Raw genomic sequence first — 25527 nt, 5'->3', positions numbered from 1 at the left:
CCCCATCTGAAATGGGGGTCTAGTGATACCTGTATTACCTCCCCACTGATCCTAGGATAAGAGGCCTGGAGCTGGAAGGGACCTCAGAGGCCATCTAGTCTGACCCCATCATTTTATACATGAGGAAGCAGAGAGGAAGAGATAGGAAAAGGCTGGCCCCAAAGTCCACAGGCAGTGAGTCTCAGGAGTGGGATTTGAACCCAGAGCTTTTGAGTCAAGAAACAGTGCTCTTATGACTTTACTAAGTGCTCTCTCCATTATTATCATCATCACTCCACCATCTCATTTGGCCAAGTTAATCTTTAATACGTATTGTTGTGTTGTTCTGATGCTCAAAGATCCTACATAGCTCCCTAATTGCCTGCCATCTAGTGCCACTCTCTCTTTTTAGTTAAAATTGTTTTCTTTGACATCCTCTGCATTCCACCCAAACTGGACTGGCCTCAGAATGTGTCCTGTGTTTTCTCAGCTCTTTGCTCGGGCCTGAGGTGCAGAAGTTTCAGGTGTTACTCCTCCCAGTTCCTCTCCTGCATTCCTACCTCCATCAAAGTCAGCACCGACGTGCCACCTACTCCAGAAAGCCTGTCATTCCTTCCTCCCCACAAAGACAATAACATTCTTCCTCCTCAGATCAAAGTCAGTGCTTAGTTTGTGCCTGTCACTAATGTGATTTTCATGACTAGATTTCCAGGTTCTACGAGAGCCTTGACTCCTCTGATTTTAAGCTTTCTCTTAGACTAACATAGGAGGCATTTAGAGAAATGCTTACGTGGAATCAAATTGTGGAGGAAGCCACCAAGATCCCGGTTGTGGCTTGTACCCCTTGAACTTTGCAAGAGGGTTTGGCATAGAGTCTCTTGCCTCCTGGGATGGACTGGTGGCTGACGTGTCTCCCGCCCCTACCCCCAGGGGCACATGGAAAATGTCAGCTTTTGGATGGACACTGACATTTTGTCCAGGGAGATAGTTAATATTAGATCTGACCCCAGGTCACAGTTATCCTCAGAGAGGCTTCTTAGTTCTCTGGGGTTGGGGGGTGGGGGTGGGGAAAGGAGGGCCCTTGGAGTACAAAATGTTAGAGCTGGGAGAGATCTTAGGCCTCAGATCTTCAGAGCTGGGAGGGATTCTGGACACTGTCAGAGAAAGGATCTTGGAACAGAGAATGTCGCTGCTGGGAAAAATCTTAGGACATAGAATAACAGAGCTGAGGAGGAAACCTTAGGACAGAGAATGTTGGAGATGAGAGGGACATTAGAAAATAGGGTATTAGAGCTAGGAGGAGGGCAGATTTAGAGCATGATGTCGGAATTAGGAAGGGGCTTAGAACATGAAATGCTAGAGTTGGGGTGGGGCTTAGAACACAGGATGTCAGAGCTGGGAGGGCCCTTAGGACACAGGATGTCAGAGCTGGGAGGGCCCTTAGAACCCAGGATGTCAGAGCTGGGAGGGCCCTTAGAACCCAGGATGTCAGAGCTGGGAGGGCCCTTAGAGGCAGCCTAGCTCCTTTTATAGATATGAAGCCTTGAGATTCAGAGAGAGGAGAGGGGCAGGTCATGCAGATAGTTTGAGCTAGAACTGGCAGCAGGACTCAAGGTGTTAGAATTCTCCTTATGCTGCTGTTGCTCTTGCTGCCATCTTCTGCTCCCCGGGGAATTTAAATTGGCCTGCCTGGGGAGCTGTTTGTAGTTCCTGACCACCTTGACCTTTAACCTTTGGGATGTCCTGGGTCTATGCTTGGTGGGGAGGAATGGAAAGAGGGGAAGATACTTGTCCCCCTTCTATTAAACTGGATCTTGTGGGGAGCTTTTGGTGGGATACTCACCAGCCCTGCTCACTCCCTGAGCAGAGCCCCAGACTCCCTCACATAAGGAGCTAGAGCTTCCCTTTGTTGGAGCTCTGGGGAACTGAGAGGCCCCGAGAGGAGTGACCTGCCCAAGCTCCCACAGGTACTAATTGAAGCACAGAGCATCAAGACAGAGCCAGGCTTCAGCCGGGCCCAGGTCTTCTCAGCCACTCTCCCCGCCAGGGCATGCTGACAGCTGGCCTTTTGGGTGAGCTCCTTCAGGAGCACTGGTGGTCATTAGAGAACACGTTGCCATTTCTCCCATTTTCTTCTCACGGTGCCTCAGACAGCTGCCATTACTCCCATCTGACAGACGAACCCAAGACAAAGTTATTTGCTGTAGGTTAGAGGTGGAGGTGGCATTGTCCATAACCTTGTTCTCTGGACTCCCATTCCTGTGCCTTTTCTCTTTAATGGACTGCCCTTCCTTGCCCAGTACATCCCTGGGAACTTGATTCAAGGGAGTTAGAACAGATTTCTAACATCCTTCCCAGCTTTGACATCCTGTGTGTTCTAAGGGCCCTCCCAGCTCTGACATCCTGTATTCTAAGGGCCCTCCTAGCCCTGACATCCTGGGTTCTAAGGGCTCTCCCAGCTCTGACTAAGGTCCCTCCCACCTGTGACATTCCATGTTCTCAGGGCCCTCCCAGCCCTGACATCCTATGTTCTAAGGGCCCTCCCAGCTCTGACATCCTGTGAATATGCTAGCTTCTTGGATGGGAAGAGGCAGGGTCCAGGTACCTAGGTCCCATAGGTGGCCCACTGTCCCTGTCAGTTGCCTTTGCAGGAATCCCCCCAGAATGAGGGCTTCTCCTTTAAGTGGATGATCCTCCCCTCCCCCCAGGGCCTCTCCAAATCTTGCATGGCATCGGATGATAATGACAATGGACAGCTCTCATTAACATCTGCCTGTGCACCAACTGGAGGCAACAAGTTAGCTGGAGCATGTGCTCTGTCCTCATTTAGCTCCAGCAGCAGGTCATCTGTGAATGGCCATGTTAAAGTGGCACTGTGGCTCCTGACAGATGTCCCTAAAAACAGGCCCCTGCAATGGGGGCTTGGTCTTGGGCCTGGCATTCTCTGGGCTCCAAAGAGCCCCTCTGGGATATGGAATCAGGGCATTGCCGGGAGGATTTTAGAAACCCTCAGCTTAGGGGAAAGTAGATGACGTGAGGGGCTCTCAGTGATAGAGCCCAGCGTGAAGCAGAGAAGTGGAGGGAGGCCTGGGTAGCCTGGTATTTGTACAGCAGGGAGGACACTTGCACCAGACTCACACCTTTCCTCTGATGCTTAGCTTGGGCGACCTCGGACAACCACTTAGCCTCTATCTGCCTCAGTTTCCTCATTGGTAAAATGAAAGGGTTGGATTAGGTGACCTCCAAGTTCTCTCTCAGCTCTGTGATGTCTCTCTGGCTTTTAAGGCCTTGGTGTGGACCTTGAAAAGAAGCATAGGGCTGGAGTCAGAGAGCGAGCATGTGCGAGCGTGTGCGTGTGTGTATGTGTTGGAAGGAGGAAAAGAAGGCAAGAGGAAAGCAGGCTTGTGCTGGGGCTCTGTGGAGGAGGGAGGAGGGACAGGTGGGGCCTGGGCTGCAGGGAGAGCTCCTGTTAATCTGATTCATAATCCCCTTGGGGTTGGACCCCTCCACCTGCTTGGTCACCACCTGGTTGGTCCAGAGGACTCTTGGGATCCCTTCTGTAAAAAATTGGTACAGACTAAATGTTCTCTGAGGTTCCTTCTGGTTTGAAATCTGTGATCGGGTACGTACCCTTTGTGACTGATAGCCATTTGTAAAGAATTAATTGTTATTTGAGGTTTTTATGCCTCGGTGCGCACTGGCCTGGGGCTCTGCAAACCGCACTGTGCTCCACCCACTGGTTGTAGCCCTTGCCAGGGCTCTGGCACCTCACGTCATCACCACTCGCGAGCCTACATGGGCCTGGCAAAATTATAATGATTGGAAGCCTAGTGAGGGCGGTCATGTGACTGTCAGAGCGGCCATCCCATTGGCTGGGGCTGTTTGGGGTGTTTCTAGGTTTGGGGGAGGAGAATTGGGCATTCTAGGTGGAAGCTGGAAATACCCTACACAGTCCCAGCCAATGGGATGGCCGCTCTGACAGTCACATGACTGCCCTCACTAGGCTTCCAATCATTATAATTTTGCCAGGCCCATGATGACGTGAGGTGCCAGAGCCCTGGCAAGGGCTACAACCAGTGGGTGGAGCACCTTGCGGTTTGCGAAGCCCCAGGCCAGTGCTCGCCGAGGCATAAAAACCTCAAATAACAATTCTTTACACATTGTAGAATTAGAATCTCGGTTGTCCATAGGATTGGGATGTACTAAGAACCCTAGAACAAAAACTGTCAGACCTTAGAATCTATAGTATCAGGGCATGGAGGAATCCTGGAACATAAATGACCAGAGTTGGCAGCTGGGTGGGCCTTAGAACGTGGGGTGTCAGAGCTCAGGGGACCACTTAGAACGCAAAATGTGGAAGTTAAGAGGGATCTGAGACCCCAGAATGTCAGAGCTGGGAGGAGTCTTGGAGGCCCTCTCACCCTGCAGCATTCTTGCCTCTCATTCGCGGTGGTGTTGTGGCCCATTTCGCCTCTCCCGAGTTCTTCTTCCTTCCCAGCTGGGCTCCCCAACTCCCTCTCCCACCAGAGCCCCCATGCCCCTTAGTGATACCACACTGACCCTGGGTCAGAAATCTTCCCTCTTCCTTCTCCTCTGCCACGATTTTTCCATAGGCACAGTTGCAGGTGACATAAAGGTAGAGAGAGGCCACATGACGCAGTAGATAGAGGCTTGACCTTGGAGTCTTGAAGACCAGGGTTCAAGTAAGTGTTGCCTCAGCCACATTCCAGCCGTGGAATCCTGGGCCAGTCATTTTTACCTCTTGGTGCCCTGGACAGCAAAGGGAAGGTTTGGAGGTGGGGATTGGGGAGATGAAATGGTGAAGTCTGTTTGTCCATGTTGAGTTTGAGATGCTTCCCAGACACCCATTTCAGGTGTCTAGGATTTGTTGGAAATGCATTACGGTAGCCCAGGAGAGAGACCCAGACTGGCTTTATAGATCTGAGAGCATAATTGAGCTCCTGGGAGCTGAGAAGATCACCAAGTGAGATAGAATAGAGCGAGAAGAGATGGGGACCCTGGTCAGAGCCCTGGGGGACTCCTGCAGTTAGAAGGCTTGGAAGCACTAGTTTTGTTCTAGGGCAGAACTGAGCGGTGTGTGGCAGCATGAGAAAACACAGCTGGATTCACCATAAAGCAGAAATCTAACAATTTTAGCCGAGTGGAAGTGGAATAGAGTGTCTTAAGAAGAGGTAGGTTCTTCTCCCAGGCAAGGGTGGGGTGCGCTCCCTTGACTGTGTTAGATTGTTTGGTGTATCGGCCTTTGGGCTGGGCCTGTTTGTACTGGACAGCCTCTGGGGTCTCTTCCCAATCAGATTCTGTGATCCCTTCCCCACGGCAGAGGAGGCGGGAGAATCAGTGGCTCTGAGCACAATAGGTCCTGGTGCCGATAATATTGTTCCCGCTAATTCCAGGAAGTCTTCTTTTCCAAGGAGGGGTTTCAGATTTTTCATTTGGGAAGGAGGAAGTCTGGCCAGTTGGAGGAATTTAGCTTTGCTGAATGCCAAGCATCCAGAAGTCAGAGGGGAGTGGCAAATGTTTTGAGACCCAGGAGGTCATCGGGCGACCTTGGCAAGCGCCTGTTGCCATGGATCGGAGAGAACGGAAACTACATTGGAGAGGGTCCAGGAGAGCGTTGGAAACACAGCGTGTGTCCTAGGGGAAGATGAGGAGACAGCAAGACTGTAGGAGGCATAGTGCAGTATCGTTCAGGCCTGAAAGTCCTGAGATCCGAGTGTTGGCAGTGGCCGGAAGGTGAGGGCTGGAGAATATGACATCCCTCCCCGGGGAGCTGGTCCTTGGGAAGGAAATAGGAAGTCATGCTTGTAGTTGGAGAGATTGTTGTCAGAGACGAAGGGAATCCTCGCTATGGAGCTGAGGCTGTCTCGTCCAATCCCCTGACTTGAACAGATGAGGGAACTGAGGTCTCAGGAGGTTGCCCACAATCACATACTTAAGTGTCAACAATGGGCTTTCCACTAAAGTCTTCTGATTGCTTAAGCTAGCTGGTGGGTTTTCTTCTCTATTTAAAAATTAAATTTTTTTTCAATAAACATTTTATGTTCTTCCCCCACCTCATTGGGAAAAAAGAAAAGGAAAACAAAACTTTGGTAGCACATAGGCATCGTCAAGCAGAACCAGTTCCTGGGTTGGCTGCACGGGCCTCATTTTTCATCATGAGTCCATCACCTCTCTGTTAAGAGGTGGGTGGCGTGGTTCTGGGCCACGCTGAGGGCCGTGTTCTGGTCTGCGTTTGCTGCCTGATGAGGTTCGAGGCCCACCCAAGCAGTAGGTCATTCCAGACTAGCTTTTGGGCAGATCCCTCTTCCCAGAGCTTGGTGTCTTCACCTGTGAAATGAGGGGGTTGAGCAGGCATCCTTGAAGACCCCTCCTCATTCTACCATCCAGGTTCTAATATTCCCTTGAGAACAGGGAGAGAAGAAGGCAGAAGGACAGAGGGCAGAAAGCGCTTTCCCCCTAATGTTTTTATCTATTTCTCTCCATCTCATTTCCAAGGAAGTGGAGGGTAGAGACAGCCTGAAGCCACAGTATCTTCTGGTACAGCCTTCAGAGGGTTAATTATATGAAAGTGCCACAGCCTGTTGTGGCTTGTGGTTAGCAAAGCCCATAGGACCTGCCTGAGCTTTGCCGGAGACGCCCTGTCCCAGCTGCCTGTTTGACTTTCCTGTCTGCCAGACAGGCAGCGAGTGAGAACAGCCCTCTGAGGAGGCAGCCTCACTGCACAGCCTTGTCCCAATGGGGCGAGAGCGGCTGCTCCCAGTCAGGGCCATAGGACAGTGCCCCAGAACTGAAATTCAGTCTTCAGCAGGCCATCGGCCTCCGGCAGCCTTCCTTCTGGGACATGGAGCTCCAAGTGGATCCTTTCTGTGGCTAGGCCAGCCAACTTAGGATGCGGGATAAATAAATAACAGCAACAATTGGAGTTCACCTTCATAGAACGGCACTACCTTCTGTTAACAAAATATATTATTGATCATTTTTTGTTGCTTAATTTTTAAATAAGTGATAGAATAAGTGACAGGTTTGGAGTTAGAAAAATCTGTTTCCAATTCCTGCCTCTGACACTTAGCACCTACCTGGGTGACCTTGGGGAAGTCACTTAACCCCTATGGGCGTCGGTTCGCTCATCTGTAAAATGACAGAGCTGGACTAGCTGACCGCTAAGGTCCCTTCTGGGTCTAGGTCTGATCTGCTCCTTAGCTCTAAAGCTGTGAACCCATGAAACCTGCTTCACTATTCAGAGAGCCCTCTTCATAACAAAGAATAGGATAGAGGAAAAAAGGCAGATCAGCAAGACCAGAAGTGTCAGCTGAGTCACTGGGTATAGGTAGTACTTCTCACACTCCTCCACCTCTGCAAGAGAAGTCACAGGTTTGTTATTTTAATTCTGTTTTTGTCGTAGTTTTGTCATAGTCATTGTGTCTGGTGTTTGTTTTGTATCCGTTCGTGTAACTCTTCCCGTACTTCTCTGCATTCAGCATTGTTGGCTTTGCTTTGCTTTTCTGAAAAGTGCTCCCATGTACATTTGGTTGCACATGGAGGCCTTTATATCTGACTTGGGCCTCACACCTGGCAAAGGGCTTTCTTCTTCCTCTCCCCTCTGCCTCCCTCATGAGATCGGCAGGGCATCAGAGTCCCCTCTCTGTAGGAGGCTGCTGAGGTGGGGGCTTGGCCGAAGTCACAGAGCTAGGAAGTGGATAAGGTGGGACTCAAACTCAGGCTTCCCTGGGCCCTGTCCACTGTTCTCTACTGTGTGACCAGGGCATGTGTTTCAAACAGTGACCCCAGAAATTCAAGCCCGGAGCTCCTGACCATATCTGGCTGCATTTACTTCCTGCCACTACTATCCAGGGGCTTCCCTCAGAACCTCTGGCTGAGGCCACCGTTAACCTTGAGTCCCAAGTGGTTTAGCCTATTCTCTCTCTGAGCAGGAACTCCTCCTCCAGCATCCCTGATGGAAATTCCTCCTCAGCTCTGCCTGCAGATACCCATCAAGGGGTGCCCCCCACCTCCGGAGGCCGCCCATCCTTCTTCTGGATAGCTCTGATTGTCAAGATGTTTTCCCTTAACGACCACTGTAACTTCCCTTCATTGTTCCTAGTTGTGCTCTTTGGGGCCGGCCCAACCACATCTAATCCTTCTTCCATACTTGAAGACAGTGATTCTGCTCTCCCTGATCTTTCTTTAGGTAGCGTTTAGAAGCCCTGTGCAGTCTGGGCCCATTCTTACTGCTCCGTGATCCGGCCAAACCGGCCTCCTCTGTTCTTAACACAGGACGCTCGTTTCCCATCTCCATGCTGGGAATATCTCTTCTCCTTGGCTCTGCCTGTAAAATGCCGCCCAAGTGCCATCTTCTGCAGGCAGCTTTTGTCTGAGTCCTCCAGCTGCTAGGGCCTTCCCTCCCTCCCTCCCACCTTGTGGTGAAGTACTTTGTGTGTAATTTATTTCTCTTTGTGCCCTCTGGACTTCTTTGGGACTTACTGGGTCCCTCATTCCAATGGAAGTCCTCTGAAGCCTCAGTGCCTAGCGCTTGCCTGGGATGCAGTATGTGCCTAATAAATGCTGGTTGGTTGATTGACTGATCCTTCAGGCCACACGGCTCCACTTCCTTTGATTCTCATATAATGTGGTCTCCCCATGTCTCACTCTTTTCCTTTGGACCAGTTCCAGTTTGTTCATTGTCTTCCCTAAAACGTGGTGTTCACAATGAAACAGGTGTTTGGGGCTTTTCGTTGTTGGGTGGGTTTTCCCCCTGGCACTTAGCACAGTGTCTAGAACATAACAGGTCCTTACTGAACGCCCAGGGCCCCACAGAGAGGGCGCTGGGGCCGTGAGGTCTCCTGCTGCTGCGGCTCCTATAGCTCTTCTCAGGGAGCTGCCTTTCATAAGCTCTCCTGCCCTGGCGACCCTCCAGGCTGCCCTCTGCCTCTAGCCCCCCGAGGACCCCGGCTGGCCTGTTCTTCCCCCAGCTTCGCTCATCTCCCCAGAGAGCTCCCTGATGTTGCCTCTCGGCCTCTGACCAAACCATTCTGAGCTGCTTTTCCGGGGGGAGGGGGGAAATGTGGGTTCCTAACATGGAAGAAGGTCGGGCATGAATGAAAACACCATTTTATTCTTCCATGCTAGGTCCAAAACATTCCTCCTCATGCCTACTGGGGCCCCTGGCCTTGCTGCCTGTCTTTGCTTTCCATGGAATTGTTCGATATCAGAGCTGATTAGTGCTTGTCTAACCCCAGCTCAGATAGATTCACCAGTGGGAGCTCCGTGCCTAATCACACAGCCCAGCCCTTTTCTGGAAAGTTCTAGTTGTCTGGGAGTTGTTTCTCATATGAAGAGGCAGTGGGGTACAGTGGGAAGTGAGTTGGGCATGGGGTCACTTAGGTTTGAGACACCTCTGTGTGAATGTGCCGTGGCAGCTGTGTGACCTTGGACAAGTCCTTCCACCTCCTGGAGGAACCTGAGTTTCACCATTTGTCAGATGGTGGGTATCCCAAAGCAGCAGGGGCATGTGGTAAAGCATGTGCTAAAGCATGTGCTACAGAAATGGGAACCCTCTTATAGGACGGACTCAGCTCCTCCTTTTCTTTTTCTTTCCTTTTTTTTTTTGTGAGGCAATTGGGGTTCAGTGACTTGCCCAGGGTCACACAGCTAGTTAAGTGGCTGCGGCCAGATTTGAACTCAGGTCCTCCTGACTCCAGGGCTGGTGTTCTATCCACTGTGCCACCTAGCTGCCCCAGCTCCTCCTTATAAATACTTTTTATTTGCTTGGGGTTCAGGGCTGAGATACATTGGAGGCAGAGCTGATGGTCTGGGCCTCTGTGTGTGTGTGTGTGTGTGTGTGTGTGTGTGTCCATCTGTCCATCCCTCTAAGTGGGTAGCACTCACCCTAGACTTGAAGTCAGGAAGACCTGAATTCAAATTTGGTTTCAAGATACTTAGGAGCTTAATAATCTGGGCAAGTTACTTGCAAGTCTCTTGAATCCTTATCCTGGGGGATCCCACACCTGGTTGACCCCATCTGCCATCCTGTAAATTAGCTAATCCAGCCCCCAGCTCTCCCTGGATCAGAGGGGATAGGGACAGCTAGGGTCCCTGTGGATGTGTGGTTCCCTCATTGCCATGCTCTGTCTAGTTTGATGAAATAAAGCTTTCCCCTCCTCCCATCCCTGTCACTCTCCTGACTCCCCCTGCCCTCCTTGTGTGTTACCTTGTCTCTCCCCCCCCCAAGAAGTCCTCACTTGGCCCTTGCCCATCTGAGGAGCACTCTGACGTCATTGAGAGACTCGTGGGGCTCGAGGTTGCTTTGTCCATCCCCAGCATCCCCTCCTTCGTGGGGATGTCCTGGCATATGACCATAGGAATCATGGGTAGTCACGGTTGCTCTGTTCCCTTCTCCCTTCTCCTCAACCAGAGTTACCTGAGAACTGGACAGACACGAGGGAGACCCTGCTGGAGGGGATGCTGTTCAATCTCAAATATCTGGGCATGACCCTGGTGGAGCAGCCCAAAGGGGAGGAGCTCTCTGCGGCTGCTGTGAAGCGCATCGTGGCCACGGTGAGTCCTCTCTGACTTAGTGTGCCGACGACATAAACTGGAGTTGGGCCTTTGCCTTGGGTGGTAGATTGGGGTGTGAATGGAGGGAATCTTGTCTTGCCTTGGGCACAGGTCCCTGGTCCTTGACTCCCTCCGTATGGAGGTGAGAAGGGATCCTGGCCTTGGAGTTGGCAGCCCCGGGTTCAGGTCCTAGGGCTGCTGAGGCCCTGGTAATGTCACAATGGACAGGTCACATCTCTGGGGCCCTGGTTCCCTCCTCTGGAAAATGAGGGTTGGACCAAATGCTTCTTTTAGCTCCAACAGTCTGAGTCTGTGAGCCCGTGTCTGTAAGAAGGCATTGTTCTGAAACCCTCTGGGAGACAGGCAGCGGCAGCTCCTGCTGTTGTCCGGGGCCCCGGGGAGAGGGGGTGGAGTCAGAGGCCAGACCTGGACGGGTAGCCCCCTGTGGATTCCAGATCTGCTCTCTTGACTGCCCATGTGTGCCAGGGCCTGGGCCCAAGTTCTTGGTGGAAGGCTCCAAATAACAGGCAGGGGGGCAGGGATGGGAATGGGCAGCCCCCGGGGCCCAAGTGGGGGCTTAGGTATTTGAGGATCACAAGCTGTGGGTGTTCCCCTTTCCTGGCCAGGGCCAGGACTGAACTCTCGTGTGGTGCCCACAAGGTCGCTAGCGCCCTTCTTGGTTAGTTTTCCCTTTTTGTTAAACGTCTTTCAAAGCTCTGCCTTGATATTTCCCAGTTCTTGTGCTGACTCTCATATGGGCCCTTGGGTAAGGAAGGGCAGGGAATCACAGTGCTGAAGGGATGGGCTTGGGGTTCCAGAGGCATCCCCGAGGGCCTGACCCCCTTGGCACGGTCTGGGCCTGCCCTTTGACTCCGTCATAAAAAACAACCAACCACCTGATCAGCAGCTCCAGAAGGAGGGGAGAGGAAATGAAGGTGGAGAGATCCTGCTCCAGAATTGGGGCTGCTCCTGCCATCAGTTTTTCTTTCTTAAACCTAAAGTCTCCCCTTCTCCATTCATCTCCCTCAGCTCACACTTCTCAAATGTCAGGGCCCTTAGAACACAGGATGTCAGAGCTGGGAGGACCCTTAGAATTCTGAATGTCAGAGCTGGAGGGCCTTAGAACACAGGATGTCAGGGCTGGGAGGGAGCTTAAAACACAGGATGTCAGGGCTGGGAGGGAGCTTAGAACACATACTGTCAGAGCTGGGAGGGCCCTTAGAACATGGAATGTCAGAGGTGGGAGAGCCCCTAGAACACAGAATGTTAGAAATGGGATGGTTCTTAGAACATAGAATGTCAGAACTTTGCAGGACAACAGAACACAGGATGTCAGAGCTGAGCAGGGGCCTTAGTGCCCCTGTAGTTGTACACTGCTTCTCCTCCGGCAGGATTGGTCTGAGTGTCCATCCAGGGCTCAGCCACAGGGGTCAGCACCAGGAAGGGGAGGGGCCGTTTTAGGCCTGGGGAGGCCGTGGGGAGGCCTTCACAGATGGTGAAGTTGCTGGGCCAGACTTTGCGCTAACCTTGTCCTTCTTTCCCTAAGGCTAAAGCTAGTGGGAAGAAGCTTCGGAAAGTGACCCTCCAGGTCTCCCCAAGGGGCATCATCTTACATGACAGTGGGACCAATGAGCTGATTGAGAACGTTTCCATCTACAGGTAGGCCCTGCCTCCAGACGCCTCCATCTTGTCTTTTGGGTGAGGGTGTGAAGGGGACGAGTGGGCAGAGTTTCCCCCACCAAGAAATTATGCGATCATCGACCTAGAGCCAGAAGGGACCTGCCAGGGCCCTCATTTTACAAATGAGGAAACTGAGGCCCAGAGAGATTGAGTGACTTGCCCAAGGCCACACAGGTAGTAAATGCCAGGGCAGAATCTGAACTCATATCTCCTGACCCCAAAGCCAGTACTCTTCTCTGGACTGCAATTTCTAGTCTGTTCAATGCCTACATTAAGTCATTGCTTCAATACCATAATGATTACTAATTTTATTAGTGTGAATATTCCCTCCGGGGCCTAGCACAGTGCCTAGCACATAGTGCATGCCTCATAAGTGTTTGTTGACTGACTGATGCCTGCAGCAGCCCCTCTGTGCCTAAGGTGACCTTGAGCAAATTCCTTAGCTTCTCTTGGCCTCAGTTTCCTCATCTGTAAAATGAGGTGACTGCATTTGATCTTTTTTTAAAAAAATTTTTAAATTTTTTTTTTTTTAGTGAGGCAATTGGGGTTAAGTGACTTGCCCAGGGTCACACAGCTAGTGTGTCTGAGTTAAGTGTCTGAGGCCAGATTTGAACTCAGGTACTCCTGACTCCAGGGCTGGTGCTCTATCCACTGCGCCACCTAGCTGTCCCTGCATTTGATCTTTTAAGGTCCCTTTTAGCTCTACATCAATAGCATATGGTGGGTGCTTAATAAAGGCTTATTGACTGACTGACTGACTGTTCTTTGAGTGCTTCAGTGACCAAAACATGCATCCTCTGGTGGCAAAGGGCTCCCCTCTAGCCTTCCCAGGGCTGGCTCTCAGGCAGTGGCCCTGCGGTCCTGATGACCCCTTGTTATTGCTCTCTTGCTCCGTTGTCTTATCCTACTAAGTAAGAGAAGGCGCAGTGTGGAAACGCTATTGGATTTGGAGGCAGAGGGCCTGAGATCGAATCCTGCCTTGGCCGTTTTCCTGCCTCCTGAGTCACCTTAGGGAAGTTGCTGAACTCTGGAGCCTCAGGTGCCCCCTTTGTGGACCGAAGGGCTCAGACCGGACCGGGGCTTCTTAACCCTTTTTTGTGTCCTTGACAGAAGCCTCGGACTCTCTCAGAAGAAAGCTTTTAAATGCACCTAGCATTACCTAGGAGAGCCCTTGAAATAGGGCTAGGCTAGCAGAATTTAGAAAAAGCCACGTCCTGCAAGTCCACAGCCCACAGGTTAGGAAACCTCGGCATAGAGGATCTCCGAGGTCACTTCCTGTTCTGAAGCTTTGGTACTGATGGAAGCTCTTTGAGGGCAGGGACTGCTCCGGACCCCCTGCTGACCAGTGCAGTGCCCGGCACTTAGGGGCTTCATGGTCATTTGTTGAGTTCCCAGCAGTTCTGTGGGTTGGGCGATGAGGGTAGTTAGCCTCCTCCCACACACCATAAATGCCCGTCCTCAGGTACCTGCGACCAAGGCATGGGGAGGGGGGCAAGGTCCTCAATCTGCCGGGGCTCTGTGAATTTGCTTTTCCAAATATCTCAAGCTAGGACCTCGTGCCAAAGCCACATGGGCAGAGGCATCTTTGGCAACACCCCTGTCATGATGAGTCGTTGCTCTCCACTTTGGGACCTCTGTGGTCAGAGAGTCCATGTGTGACCGGGAGCTGGAGCGTGGGAGGTCCATGAGCTCTCTCTTTTTTTTTTTTTTTTAGTGAGGCAATGGGGGTTAAGTGACTTGCCCAGGGTCACACAGCTAGTAAGTGTTAAGTGTTTGAGGCCGAATTTGAACTCAGGTCCTCCTGAATCCAGGGCCGGTGCTCTATCCACTGCGCCATCTAGCTGCCCCCATGAGCTCTCTTTTACAGATAAGGAGACTGAGGCCTGCCAAGGGAAGGAGAAGTGAAGGCCTTGTGCAGCCAGTACCCTCGGCTGCACCATCTGTGGGCCCCTTTCTGATCACTCATAGGAGCTGTCCGGCGGCACTCTGCTGATCCAGAATTGTGGGTCGCACCCCTTTCTGCTGCTCCGGTCCTGCACGGGAGGCAGGAAGGATGAAGCCTCTTCCTCGGGAGAGCTCCCAGGCTAGGGCCTAGAACCCTGGGAGGTATGGGCGGGGCCCGAGACAGGGGAAAGTGGTGGATTTGGTGGCAGAGAACCTGGGTTCCAAAGCCCCTCTGCTTCCTCCTCCCTGTGTGACCCTGGGCCGGTCGTATCACCCTCCTCTGTACAATGAGGCAGTGGGGCCAGCCGGCCCCTTAGGCCCCTTCCAGCTCGGGAGCTGAAGGCCCTGTTACTTATTCACCAGGTGGCTCTGGGCAGGCAGCTGCCCCTCTGGGCTGAGAAGCCTTACCCTGCCTGCCTCACAGAGCCGCTGGAAGGATGTGGTAACTCGTTCTCACTAAAGCTGTTATTGTTTTTCTGTCCTGACTCCTTGTGACCCCTTTAGGGGCTTTCTTGGCAGAGATATAGCAGGGGTTGGCCATTTCCTTCTCCAGCTCATTTGACAGATGAGGAAAATGAGGCAAATGGGGTAAAGTGACTTGCCCAGGGTCACACAGGAAGTGCCTGAGGCCGGGTTTGAACTCTAGCTCCCCTCGAAGCCTGGACAGCTCCCATCAATCAGTGAATAATGGCCTGAGACTGAGGGTGTGGGGAGGAGGGACCCTGGCTTCAGCTCCTTTTTTGAAGCCTGCTGGCTCCCCTCCAGATCGGGATGGAGTCATTGAGACCTGGAAGACAGTTCCTGCCTAAGCTTGTGTGATGACACAATAGGGCAGGATGTGGCAGGAGCCATGCAGGGTGAGCCTAGGCACAGGCCACCCTGGGGGAGGAAGCCAGAGAGAAGGTGGTAGTAACTGCCCTCCTCTCCTCAGCCTCTTCTCTCTCTCTCTCTCTCTCTCTCTCTCTCTCTCTCTCTCTCTCTCTCTCTCTCTCTCTCTCTCTCTCTCACACACACACACACACACACACACACACACACACACACACACACACACACGATTTTTTTGTTTTTGGAGGGGATGAAAACCTTTTCATACCTTTCCTTTCTTTCAACAAGCCTTTTCTCTTCTGTGATCCTCAGTTTACTCATCTGAAAATGGAAGTTTGGTGCCCTTCACAGTTCTGTCATTCCATGTCTAAGGGCACTCCCATTTCTGCCAATTTGTGTTTTAAGGGCCTTTCCAGCTCTGACACTATTCTAAGGGCCCTCCCTCCCCTGACATCCTGTGTTCTAAGGGCCCTCCCAGCTCTGACATTCCATGTTCTAAGGGCCCTCCCAGCCCTGACATTCCATGTTCTAAGAGCCCTCCCAGCTCTGACAGTCTCTGTCATCACTCCCTGTGACTTAGCTTCAGCAGATATTGATCAGGGATCTGCCATGGGGCTGTGGTGCTGGTCATCCTTTGAGGCTATCTCAAGGCTCCCATTTCTCTTCCAGCATGTTAAGCCCTTTTGTAAAAAGGGCTTTCTCCCAACAGCCCTGCCAGGCAGGCAGAACACGTGATTATCCCCATTGTCCAGAGGCATACAGAGAAGTTTTTCTTCCCCCCTCCCACCCCCTGGGGCCCAGTGGCTGGCCAGTGCCAGCAGTAGGGCTCACATGCTGGCCTCCTGAGTCCAGCACTTCCCTTGCCCTTGTAGCCCAGCCATAGTCTCTGCTCTGGGTAAGTAAGGCCCGGGAGGATGCAGAGTTGTGTAGGACACTGTCTGAGAATCGTTATTAAATAATGACAATACCTGGCATTTATAAAGCACTCTACAGTTTGCAGAAATACATATTAATGCTTTGGGGCTTTATTAGTGTGTAGGAGAAATCAAGCATAGAATTGAGAGTGAGGGCCTGGGTGTTCTGATTGCTGTAGGAGCTGGGGGGGGGGGGCTGGGAAGGGGCCAAGGCTGCCTTGGCCATTGACTACACTGGGATCTGCAGCCCCCCAGGGTAAGGCAGATGAGCCTTGCCACCTGCCTGGGCTATTGCAGTGGCCCCCAGTAGCTCTCCCCACCTCACATGTCTTTCCTTCAGGCACAGCTGCCAGTCTTAATTTCCTTATGAGTAGATCTAGTGCTGTCGCTCCTCTGCTTAAAGATAGTCTGTGGCTCCCCATTACCTGCTGAGTAAAGGTCAGACTCTTGTGCTTGCTCATGGAGGCCCTCCACAAGTTGGCATCACCCTCCCTTTCTATTCCCTTCTCATACTGTGCCCCCCTATCTAGCTCTTCCTGTCTGGGCTGCAAAGCTGGCCAGTGCTCAGGCCCTCTGATTAACAATCCAGCTCTCCGCTCCCTGACCTGTTCTAGTAGCCCCAAAAGTGAGGGTGTGTCTGCCATTACTGTGCCTTCCGAAGCCCCTTCTGACTCTGAAACCCCCTGAGTTGATAATAATAACTCATATCTCTGTAGTGCTTTAGGTTACAAAGTTCCTTCTTCATAACTGCCCTGGGAGGCAGACAGTGAAAAAATCCCTTTTCCTCTTGTGAAAATTAGAGAGTTAAAGTTTCAAGGGTTAAGTGACTTGTCCAAGGTCACACAGCCAGCAGGTGGCAGAGGCAGGATGGGAAGTCAGGCCTTCCACCCTGCTTGGGAGCAGGGGGATGGATCAGATGACCCCACCCTTCCAGCCTTAGCAGGCAGAGCTCTCCCTGGCTCCCCCAGAAAATCCAAGCGGCCACCCCTCCTAACCCTGGGGGTGTGGGCCTGCCTGAGGGAGGGTCCTGGTTGGGCTCCTAACCCTGTGCCTTTGGTCCCAACCTCCAGAATATCCTACTGCACGGCAGACAAGATGCACGACAAGGTTTTTGCCTACATCGCCCAGAACCAGCACAGTGAGAGCCTGGAGTGCCACGCGTTTCTCTGCTCCAAGCGGAAAATGGTTAGTGGGAGACCCAGCGCCCCTCAAAGCCTGTGGGGAGGGGGGAGGGGGGAAGTTGGGGTCCCTTGGTTTTGGTCTGTGCACCGCCCTCCACTGGCCTCCATTCCTTGTCAGCCCTGGATGTCATTCCATGCATCTTCTAGAGAAATAGATGACAGTCTAGTCTCTGTCCTCAGGGGGACCCCAGGCTGGAGGTGGGCAGGGGAAGACGGCTCCTGTCCTTGGTTTGAGGAAGGGCCAGCACAGAAGTCCTGCCCTTGGAGATGAGTCCCCGGGTCTGAGGGTATAGGCCTAGCCCCTTCCTCATGGCAGGAGAGAAAGAACACGGATGTGAATGTGCAGAGGACCCAGGCATGAGGTCCTATGCACTGGGCGCGAGTGGGGTCAGGGAGGCCTCAGGGTCTGCCCTGACACGATGCCTGGTGACCCATGCCCTGGGCAGAAACTCTCCAAGACTAAGCTGCAGAGCAGATGCCAACCTTCCCAGGCACAGGAAGTTTCTTCCTGGAGAGTGCCCCGTGTGAATGAAGGCCCAGGTCCAGGAAATCACCACACTGCCCTGAGTCAGGGTGAAGTCAGGCAGGTGGCCTCTGCCAGGGAGGACGTTGATTTCACAACAGTGTTCTGCCTGTGGGATGGCCGGCTCTCCCCACCCTTGCTTCTCTTGCTAAGTCTGTGCTCAGTCCTCTAGAACCCCAGAGTTATGGAATAGCAGAGCTGGGAGGGCCTTAGAACATGGAATGGCAGAGATGCCAGGAGCCTTAGACTAGTCTGTCTTCATTATACAGAGGGAGAAAATGAGGCTCAAACCTACACACTGCGTCAGGTGCTGAGCTAGGACCAAACCCAGCCCTCCCCGCTTTCCCCCCTTCCCCCCATGTTCTGTCTGTTGCTTACCCTTGCCAAGCACCCAGTATCTAAGGCCCACTACAGAGCCCTGGTGGGAGGGGCATTGTGGGTGGTAAAGCACACTGAGGGTCAGGAGAGGCCTGGGTATTCCTCTATCTCCTCCTGTGTAGAGCCGGGTGATGATGGACCTAGAACCTCGTGAGGCAGAGAGGATGATGGCTCCAAAGTGCTGAGGGTGAGCCCCCCTGGAGCGGCTTCCTGGGTAGGTCTCAGGGCCATCTCCAATGTGTGGGTCCTCAAGCGATGGTGTTCCTGCCCTTGGCTGTTCACCCGGCAGGGAGAAAGGCCTTCCCCGGGGCTCAGAGGCTAGCTCTGCCCGCAGTCCCCCACACAGCAGCTGAGCAGAAGGGCCCAGAGAGGCCCCCCAGCCCCAACACTCTTTATCCTATGGCAGGAGGGGCGGAGACCCAGGAAAAGTGACTGGTCTGAGTCTGGTCTTGAGTCACAGGCAGGGGTAGGACTTGAACCCAGGCCTCTTTGCCACTGTGCTGCTTTGAGACCCTTCCCAAGGTGCCTCCTGGGAAACCTTGAGTAGGTGCCCTGTGAAGAGGACATCCCACTGCAGGACCGGCATTAGAATTCCAGCAGTGCAGTTCAGTCTCAAAAGGACCCTGGCCAAATTAACTGGCGCAGTGGGTAGAGCGCTGGTCCTGGAGTCAGAAGACCTGAGTTCAAATCCCACCTCAGACATTAGCTGGGTGACCCCTAACTTCTCTCTGCCTCAGTCTCCTCATCTGTAAAATGGGAAGTGCTTAGCAGACCTCAGAACCTTACAGAAAGGTCAGCTGTGATTAGCCTCAGCTTATTTTGGGAAACTGATCTGGCCCAAACCCTCTCCCTCCCTCTTTGAACTCAAGCTCCTGGAAGTTAGGAACCATTTCATTTTTGTATTTGTATCTCCAGTACCTGCATGAGAAAATAATGATTCATAATGAATTTCTTGGGGGACCCGGAGAGCAGTGTCAGTCCTTTCTCCCCCCTACTCCAGAAAGTTCTTGAGGAACTTCAGCAAATCTTTTCTGGGACAAGACCAAGGGAACGAAAGAAATGGAGACAGATTCTTTTGTCTGGCTCTGTGAAGGACCACACCTAGATAATGGACTGGAGTGAGGGTTATCTGTAGAGTTCATTTTAATATAGATCACCCTGAAGTCATGTCAACCAATGGAATTCCATGCTAACCAATTAGCTCTGATCAATGTATAATGATCCGTCTCTATCAAAAGAGGATAAAACCCTTGGCCGCGCCAGGGCCTTGTTCTCTTGATGTGCGTGCGCTCTTCCTCTTAGGACAATGTAGGTTTTGTAGATCTTCTGAACTCTCCTTGAGACCACGTCCTGTTCCTGCTTTCTGCCACACAGTCAATTCTTTACTGGTATATATAATATTAATTAATAATAAATGCTTATGGCCCAAACTGGTGCAGTAGCAATTAATAGCAATTAAATTTATAAAACACAGGAGTAGCGATAGCAATTAATGGAGAAAATACACCTTCAGCCTAATCATTTTTTTTCTTTTTTTTTCTTCCGGGGCAATGGGGGTTAAGTGACTTGCCCAAGGTCACACAGCTAGTAAGTGTCAAGTGTCTGAGGCCGGATTTGAACTCAGGAACTCCTGAATCCAGGGCCGGTACTTTATCCACTGTGCCACCTAGCTGCTCCTAGCCTAATCATTTTAAAAACCACACCTGGCACCTAGTAGGTGCTTAATAAACGTGTTTTGCTTGGTTGGCTTCACTCGGTGAGGAGAGCCCAAGATGAGCCAGAAAGATCTGGGTTTGATTCATGGTGCTGGCTGTCCTTGGGGACCCTGGGTCCTACTAAGACCTCCCTGGTATGCTCAAGTGTAAAATGGGCATGATCGTGGCACCTGCCTTCCAGGCTTGTTACAAGGCTCAGAGCTTTGCAGAACCTTTAAAGCAGGAGATCTCAAACCTTCATGTGTCCTGGACCTTTGGGGCAAAATCTTGAGATCTACGGACCCCTTCTTGAAACAATGTGGTTTAAAAAATTCATAATTGACTCAAATGCTATACATTTCTGTTAGAGGCTAGTGAAAATGAAGATTCCGCCCCCCCTGTTTTGCCATAACCCAGATAAGAATCATAGATTTATAGCTAGGGGGGACTTCAAGGTCAGCTAGTCTTACCCTCTCGTTTTACAGATGGGGAAATTGAGGCCCCCAGGGGGAAACCAAGGTGGAGCAGCAATCCCAGGCAGATCCCTGCTTCCTCGATCAGCCTTTCCCACCATTTGGGGCTGTCCCTGTTCTCCCCCCTCCCCTCCCCCTCCTCTCTCCATCCCCCTCCCTTTTCTCTTCCCCTCCCCTCCTCCTCCCTCCTCTCTCCCCCCTCCCTCCCCCTTCCTTCCTTCCTCCTCTCCCTTCTCCATCTCCCTCCCTTTTCTCCTCAATCTCCCTCTGCCTTGTGATGCCTGGCAGTTCTGGGATGGGGCCTTGGCACGTCTCTTTCACGTTTCTGTCTCCGAGCTGAGTCACCAGTGGCCAATTGCTTAGCTTCTGAGATTCTGCTGGCTCAGATTTAAAAATACCAGCTCATTAATCCCCTTTGTTACCCTCATCCTCCCGTCCTGTCGTGTGCAGCTGGCCGAGCTTGGGGCCTGGGGATGGGTTGCAGGTGGGAGGGAGAAGAGGAAGGGAGCAGGAGCAGGTTTCCCAGAAGCTTTGCTCCTTCTTGGGATGGGAGAGTTTGTAGCTTGACTAAGAGGAAGGGAAAGGTAGGAGTGAGTGGCTCAATTCAGTAAATAATTAGCAAGCCTGCAGTAAGCACCTACTATGTGTCAGGCCCTGGGCTGGGACTCCAGAGAAAGGCAGAAAACAGTTCCTGCCCCAAGGAGTTCATGGCTTGATAGGTGGGAGGAGGGGTAGGCCCTACCCTGATAGGCCAGACTTCAGCAGATGAGGGCAGAAAGACATCCCAGCAAGAATGAGAGCATGGAGGAAAACAGATGCCAGGGGCATCTAGGTGGCACAGTGGATAGAGCACTGGCCCTAGATTCAGGAGGACCTGAGTTCAAATCTGGCCTCAAATACTTGACACTTACTAGCTGTGTGACCCTGGGCAAGTCATTTAACCCCAATTGCCTCACCAAAAAAAAAAAAAGAAAAGAAAACAGATGCCAGCCCAGTACTGGCTAAGGGTCTGCCTGCCGTCTGGGGCCTGGATGGTCCCTTTCTCTTTTTTAACAGCACAGTCTACACTGGCTTATTCTGAAACTGGATGCAGTTTGTGCATTTCCCCCCCTGAAATCAGCCTCATCAATTTCATTGCTTCTGCACTTGGAGGACTTTGCAGGATTGATTAGATCTATGAACCCTCCTCCTCCCTCCCCTATCCTTGGGCAGCATGGGATAGGAGTGGCAATGGGGCCTCTCACCATCTCAGTCCAGTTAAGCAGGGTCTTTTGGTTTGGCTGTTTTCCTTCTGAGAAGGACCTTAGCTAACTCAGCTTTTCTGAATGAGCAGAAAAGTCAGACATAGATAGAGCCAGAAGGGGCCTTAGAACAGAGACTGTTAGAGCCAGGAGGGCCCTTAGAACACAGACTGTCACAGTCCATAGAACTCAGAACTTTAGAGCTGAGAAGGGTCTTAGAACCCAGAGTGTTAGAGTAGGGAGGGCCCTTAGAACCCAGAGTGTCAGGGTAGAGAGGGCCTTAGAACACAGAATGTCAGAGCTGGGAGGGCCCTTAGAACATAGAACGTCAGAGCTGGGAGGAACCCTAGAACCCAGAGTATTAGAGCAGGGAGGGCCCTTAGAACCCAGAATGTCAGAGCTGGGAGGGCCTTAGAACCCAAGATGTCAGAGCAGGGAGAAACCTTGGAATAGGGAATGTGAGAACTGGGAGGGATCATGGAGAACATGTGGTTTGCCCTTCCCAACTCCTTGATTTTACAGAAAAGGAAAGTGGGCCCTCTCCAGCTGAAATGACTTGCCTAGTTAACACTAAGACTTAGGGGCCTCCTAATTCTTTGTCCAGCATGCTTTTCTACATTTATTAATGTCCTGCTATATGCCAGATGATCAAAAACGGCCCCTCCCCTCAGGGAGCTCACTTTGTATAGGAGGAGGCCGCAGGTACATCCTGCATCCCAGCTGTCGGTGGCATCCTCATGCCCAGCTCGAGATGTTGGAGGGGGACCTTCCCTCAGGACAGAGAAAAAGATGTCTCCCGAGAGAACTCGGCCACCTGGTGTGGGCTCCACAGATGGATGTGTAGAGCTGCCCGTCTTCTTTGGAGATGATGCCCACCCAGAGACCCCCCTCAGCAGAGCAGCCCCTGTCCCTGCTCTGCCGAGATAAGGTTCTCTGCAAATTAAAATAGAACTTGGCCCTGGGGTCAGAAAAGATCTTGCCATCAGCACCAAGCTTGTGTCTTTACAACTAAAGGAAAGGAGAGGAGAGGGATGCAGACAGAGGGAGGGAGGGAGGGAGGGAGAGGGAGAGATAGAGGGAGGGAGAGGGCGAGAGCGAGAGCGTGAGAGCGAGCGTGAGCATGTCTGTATGTCTGTGTGTCTGTGTGTCTGTGTGTCTGTGTGTCTGTGTGTGTTTGTTTCCTGGAGTGGTCCCCACCCTCCCCTCTGCCTTTAGCAAACATTTACTGAGCCCTGGTAGGGCCAAGCCTTTATTCGATGTCATGAGTCAGAAGGTGATGAATGAGGCCCCATTTAGCATGTGAAGAAACTGAGGCTGAGAGAGGTTCAATGACTTGCCTTAGGTCTTATTGAGTCATGTCAGTGGCGTCCCACTCTTCCTGACCCCATTGGGGTTTTCTTGGCAGAGATACTAGAGTGGTTTGCCATTTCCTTCTCCAGTACATTTTACAGCTGAGGCAACTGGGGTGAAGTGACTTGCCCAGGGTCACCCAGCTAGTCGGTGTCTGAGGCAGGATTTGAACTTGGGTCTTCCTGACTGCAGGCCTGGTGCTCTGTCCACTGTGCCACCTAAATGCCTGTTACTTGGTGGTAATATAGCTGTTTGTTTCACAGGGCCATAGATTAACATTGGAAGGGAGCCTAGAGGTAATTTAGTTGACCCCACCCTTATTTTATGGGTCAGTCAGAGGCCAGCCAAGGTTAGAGGATGAATAGAATGGGAAGCTTCTTTAGGATGGGACGGGTTTCACCCTCATATTTCTATCCCAGGGCCCACCAGGTTCCTGGGCAGCAGGTGCTCATTAGTGAGACCCCAGGTCTGTGACTCCGCAGCCCTCTGGCCACTGGGCCCCATTGCCTCCTCCACATCATCGAGCACTCTCGGCACGACTGTGAGATCGATCAGCTGTATTATGTCCATTTTGCAGATGAAGAAACTGAGGTTCAGAGACATCAGCTGGCCAGCGATGGGGAGGGGACCTGACCCAGGGCTTCTGACTCCAAGTCTTGCCTACCTTCACTCCAGTGCCTGTGTGGCCTAGTAGGAGGAACACAGAACTTGGTATCAAAGATGTGAGCTCAGATTCTGGCCCTGTCGCTAGCTTTGGGTTAGGTCTTGTAACCTCTGGGCCTCAGTTTCTGTAGCCGTAAGGTGGGGGTGACAATCTATCATGTCCTCACGGGCTTGTTGTGAGACAGAAATAAGACATCGTTGGCAGAGAGCTCTGTGAACCTCCCAGGAGCTGTGGGAAGTGAGTTATGTCATTCTTGCTCGCCATCCCAGCTCTTGAGGTTGCTGCGAGGGAAACAGATTTTAAGCTGTGAAGTGCTTTATGGGCGGTGGGGGAAAGCAAGAGGGTCTGGCTCTCCTTTGTAAAGGGAAACTCCCAGAGGAGGAGAGTCTCTCCTGATCCCTCAGGCTGGTATCTTCTCAGAATCCTCTATTGCTTGGGGGCATTAAGAGGTTACATGAGAAGCCCAAGGTTAGTATATGTCAGAGACTGACTTGAACCCAGGTCTTCCTGGCTTTATGCCAGCCGCACTGCCCTCCATAGATATGAAGCCCCCAGGGGCTGGGCCTCCTAGTAGTGGAGATGAGATGAGGGCTCACGTCACTAGAGGCCAAGGCAGAGTTGGGCAAGGGCAGGGCCGTGGCTGAGGGAGGTCCTAGAAAGGGAAGGCTCTATTTCTGTGTGACGTGGATCAGGAATTCATGGCCTGCCTGTGTGACCATCTGCCCTTGGGTCTCCAGCTCCCGCTGCAGTTTCCAGCCTTTGCCCCAGAGCCTGCTTCTCCCCTCAAGAGTCCAGACCTCCTCGTTCTGCTTTATTTCCCATATCAGTGTTCCCTGGACTGGACGTCTGGGGTTTTATGCCTGGCTCAGCCCCCAGCTCGCTGTGACTTTAGGCAGGTTCCTTGACCTCTTTGGGCCTTCCTTTCTCTGTAAAATGAGAGGAAGGGGTCGTTTTTGTCTCTTGCAGACAGGGGATGCTTAATAAATGTTTGCTGAATCTCCAAGGTGTCTCCCCCTCTGGCTCTGACATTCATTGCTCTAAGATCCCTTTTTTGGGGGTCCACAGTTCTGGAATGTTCTAAAAGCTCTCTCCCTTCCCAACTACAGCCAATTGAAACTTACTTAGTCCCCAGTAGGGATGCCCAGTTTCTGGGTTCCCTCTCACTTTTTTTTTTTTTAGTGAGGCAATTGGGGTTAAGTGACTTGCCCAGGGTCACACAGCTAGTAAGTGTTAAGTGTCTGAGGCTGGATTTGAACTCAGGTACTCCTGACTCCAGGGCCGGTGCTCTATCCACTGCCCCATCTAGCTGCCCCTCCCTCTCACTTTTAATGGTCATTATAGCAGAAGTTAGAAGACCCAAGGACAAATCTGGCCTCTGCCTTTTACTGTGTGACCTTGGGGAGTCAAGTTCCCCACCTCTCTGAGCCTCCTTTTATTTCTTTAGAAGATGAAGAGATTGGATGGGAATGCCCGCCAAGGCCCCTTTCCACTGCATGGCTTATCATCTGGGATGGGCCTCCTTCTTGGTGACTCTAGCTGGCTTAGCGGGGTGGAAGGGGGAGTCTTCAGGGTCAGTCTGTGAAGGGTGGTTTGGAGAGCATGGCCTTGGCTCTCTCTTGCCCCATCTTGGGTGTAGAGCAAGCGCTATTGAAAGCACCCAGGCCTGGGCAGAAAGTCTCATCCTGATTCCCCACATCCTCCCTTGTCAGAGAGCTCCAGGCAGAGCCAGTGAGACATGCATCTTCCCTCCACTCCCCACCCCTTCCCGAGCCTTCCCTCTGTTCCCCAAGGCCCATTCCCCAAAACAACACGATTTAATTGAGATATGAATTGTCGCCTATTGCCTTTTTCAAGAAAAGAAAGAAAAGTGGGGTTTTTTGTTTTGTTTTTAACATTGAAAATCCCCCAACACGCTGAGTGATTTGTGCCAATTAAGCTTCATGAAGTATAAAATCTCATTTGAATGTCTCTGGCATTTACATTTTTGATGGAAATGCGAACACTTTATGGCAAAACTTAAATATGGTAATTAAGTATGAAACTCTTCACAGCTGTTTACAATTTAAGCTGTCACGTTGGAATCAAGTTTAATAGACCCAGTTA

General features: G+C 51.9%; 1 protein-coding gene across 2 annotated transcripts in view; it reads left to right on the top strand.

Moving 5' to 3' along the window:
* The window catches only part of LDLRAP1 (low density lipoprotein receptor adaptor protein 1), a 42015-nt gene that overhangs the window by 6119 nt on the left and 10369 nt on the right, over positions 1–25527 (top strand). For both annotated transcript variants that reach the window (XM_043998161.1, XM_043998160.1), the window contains exons 2-4: positions 10412–10554; positions 12101–12213; positions 16991–17105. In XM_043998161.1, coding sequence (XP_043854096.1) covers positions 10412–10554; positions 12101–12213; positions 16991–17105 — 371 coding nt within the window. The remainder of the gene's footprint in view (positions 1–10411; positions 10555–12100; positions 12214–16990; positions 17106–25527) is intronic.

This window comes from Dromiciops gliroides, chromosome 3 (genome assembly GCF_019393635.1).
Source record: "Dromiciops gliroides isolate mDroGli1 chromosome 3, mDroGli1.pri, whole genome shotgun sequence".
Lineage (NCBI taxonomy): Eukaryota > Metazoa > Chordata > Mammalia > Microbiotheria > Microbiotheriidae > Dromiciops > Dromiciops gliroides.
This window is presented reverse-complemented; position numbering and strand designations above follow the sequence as displayed.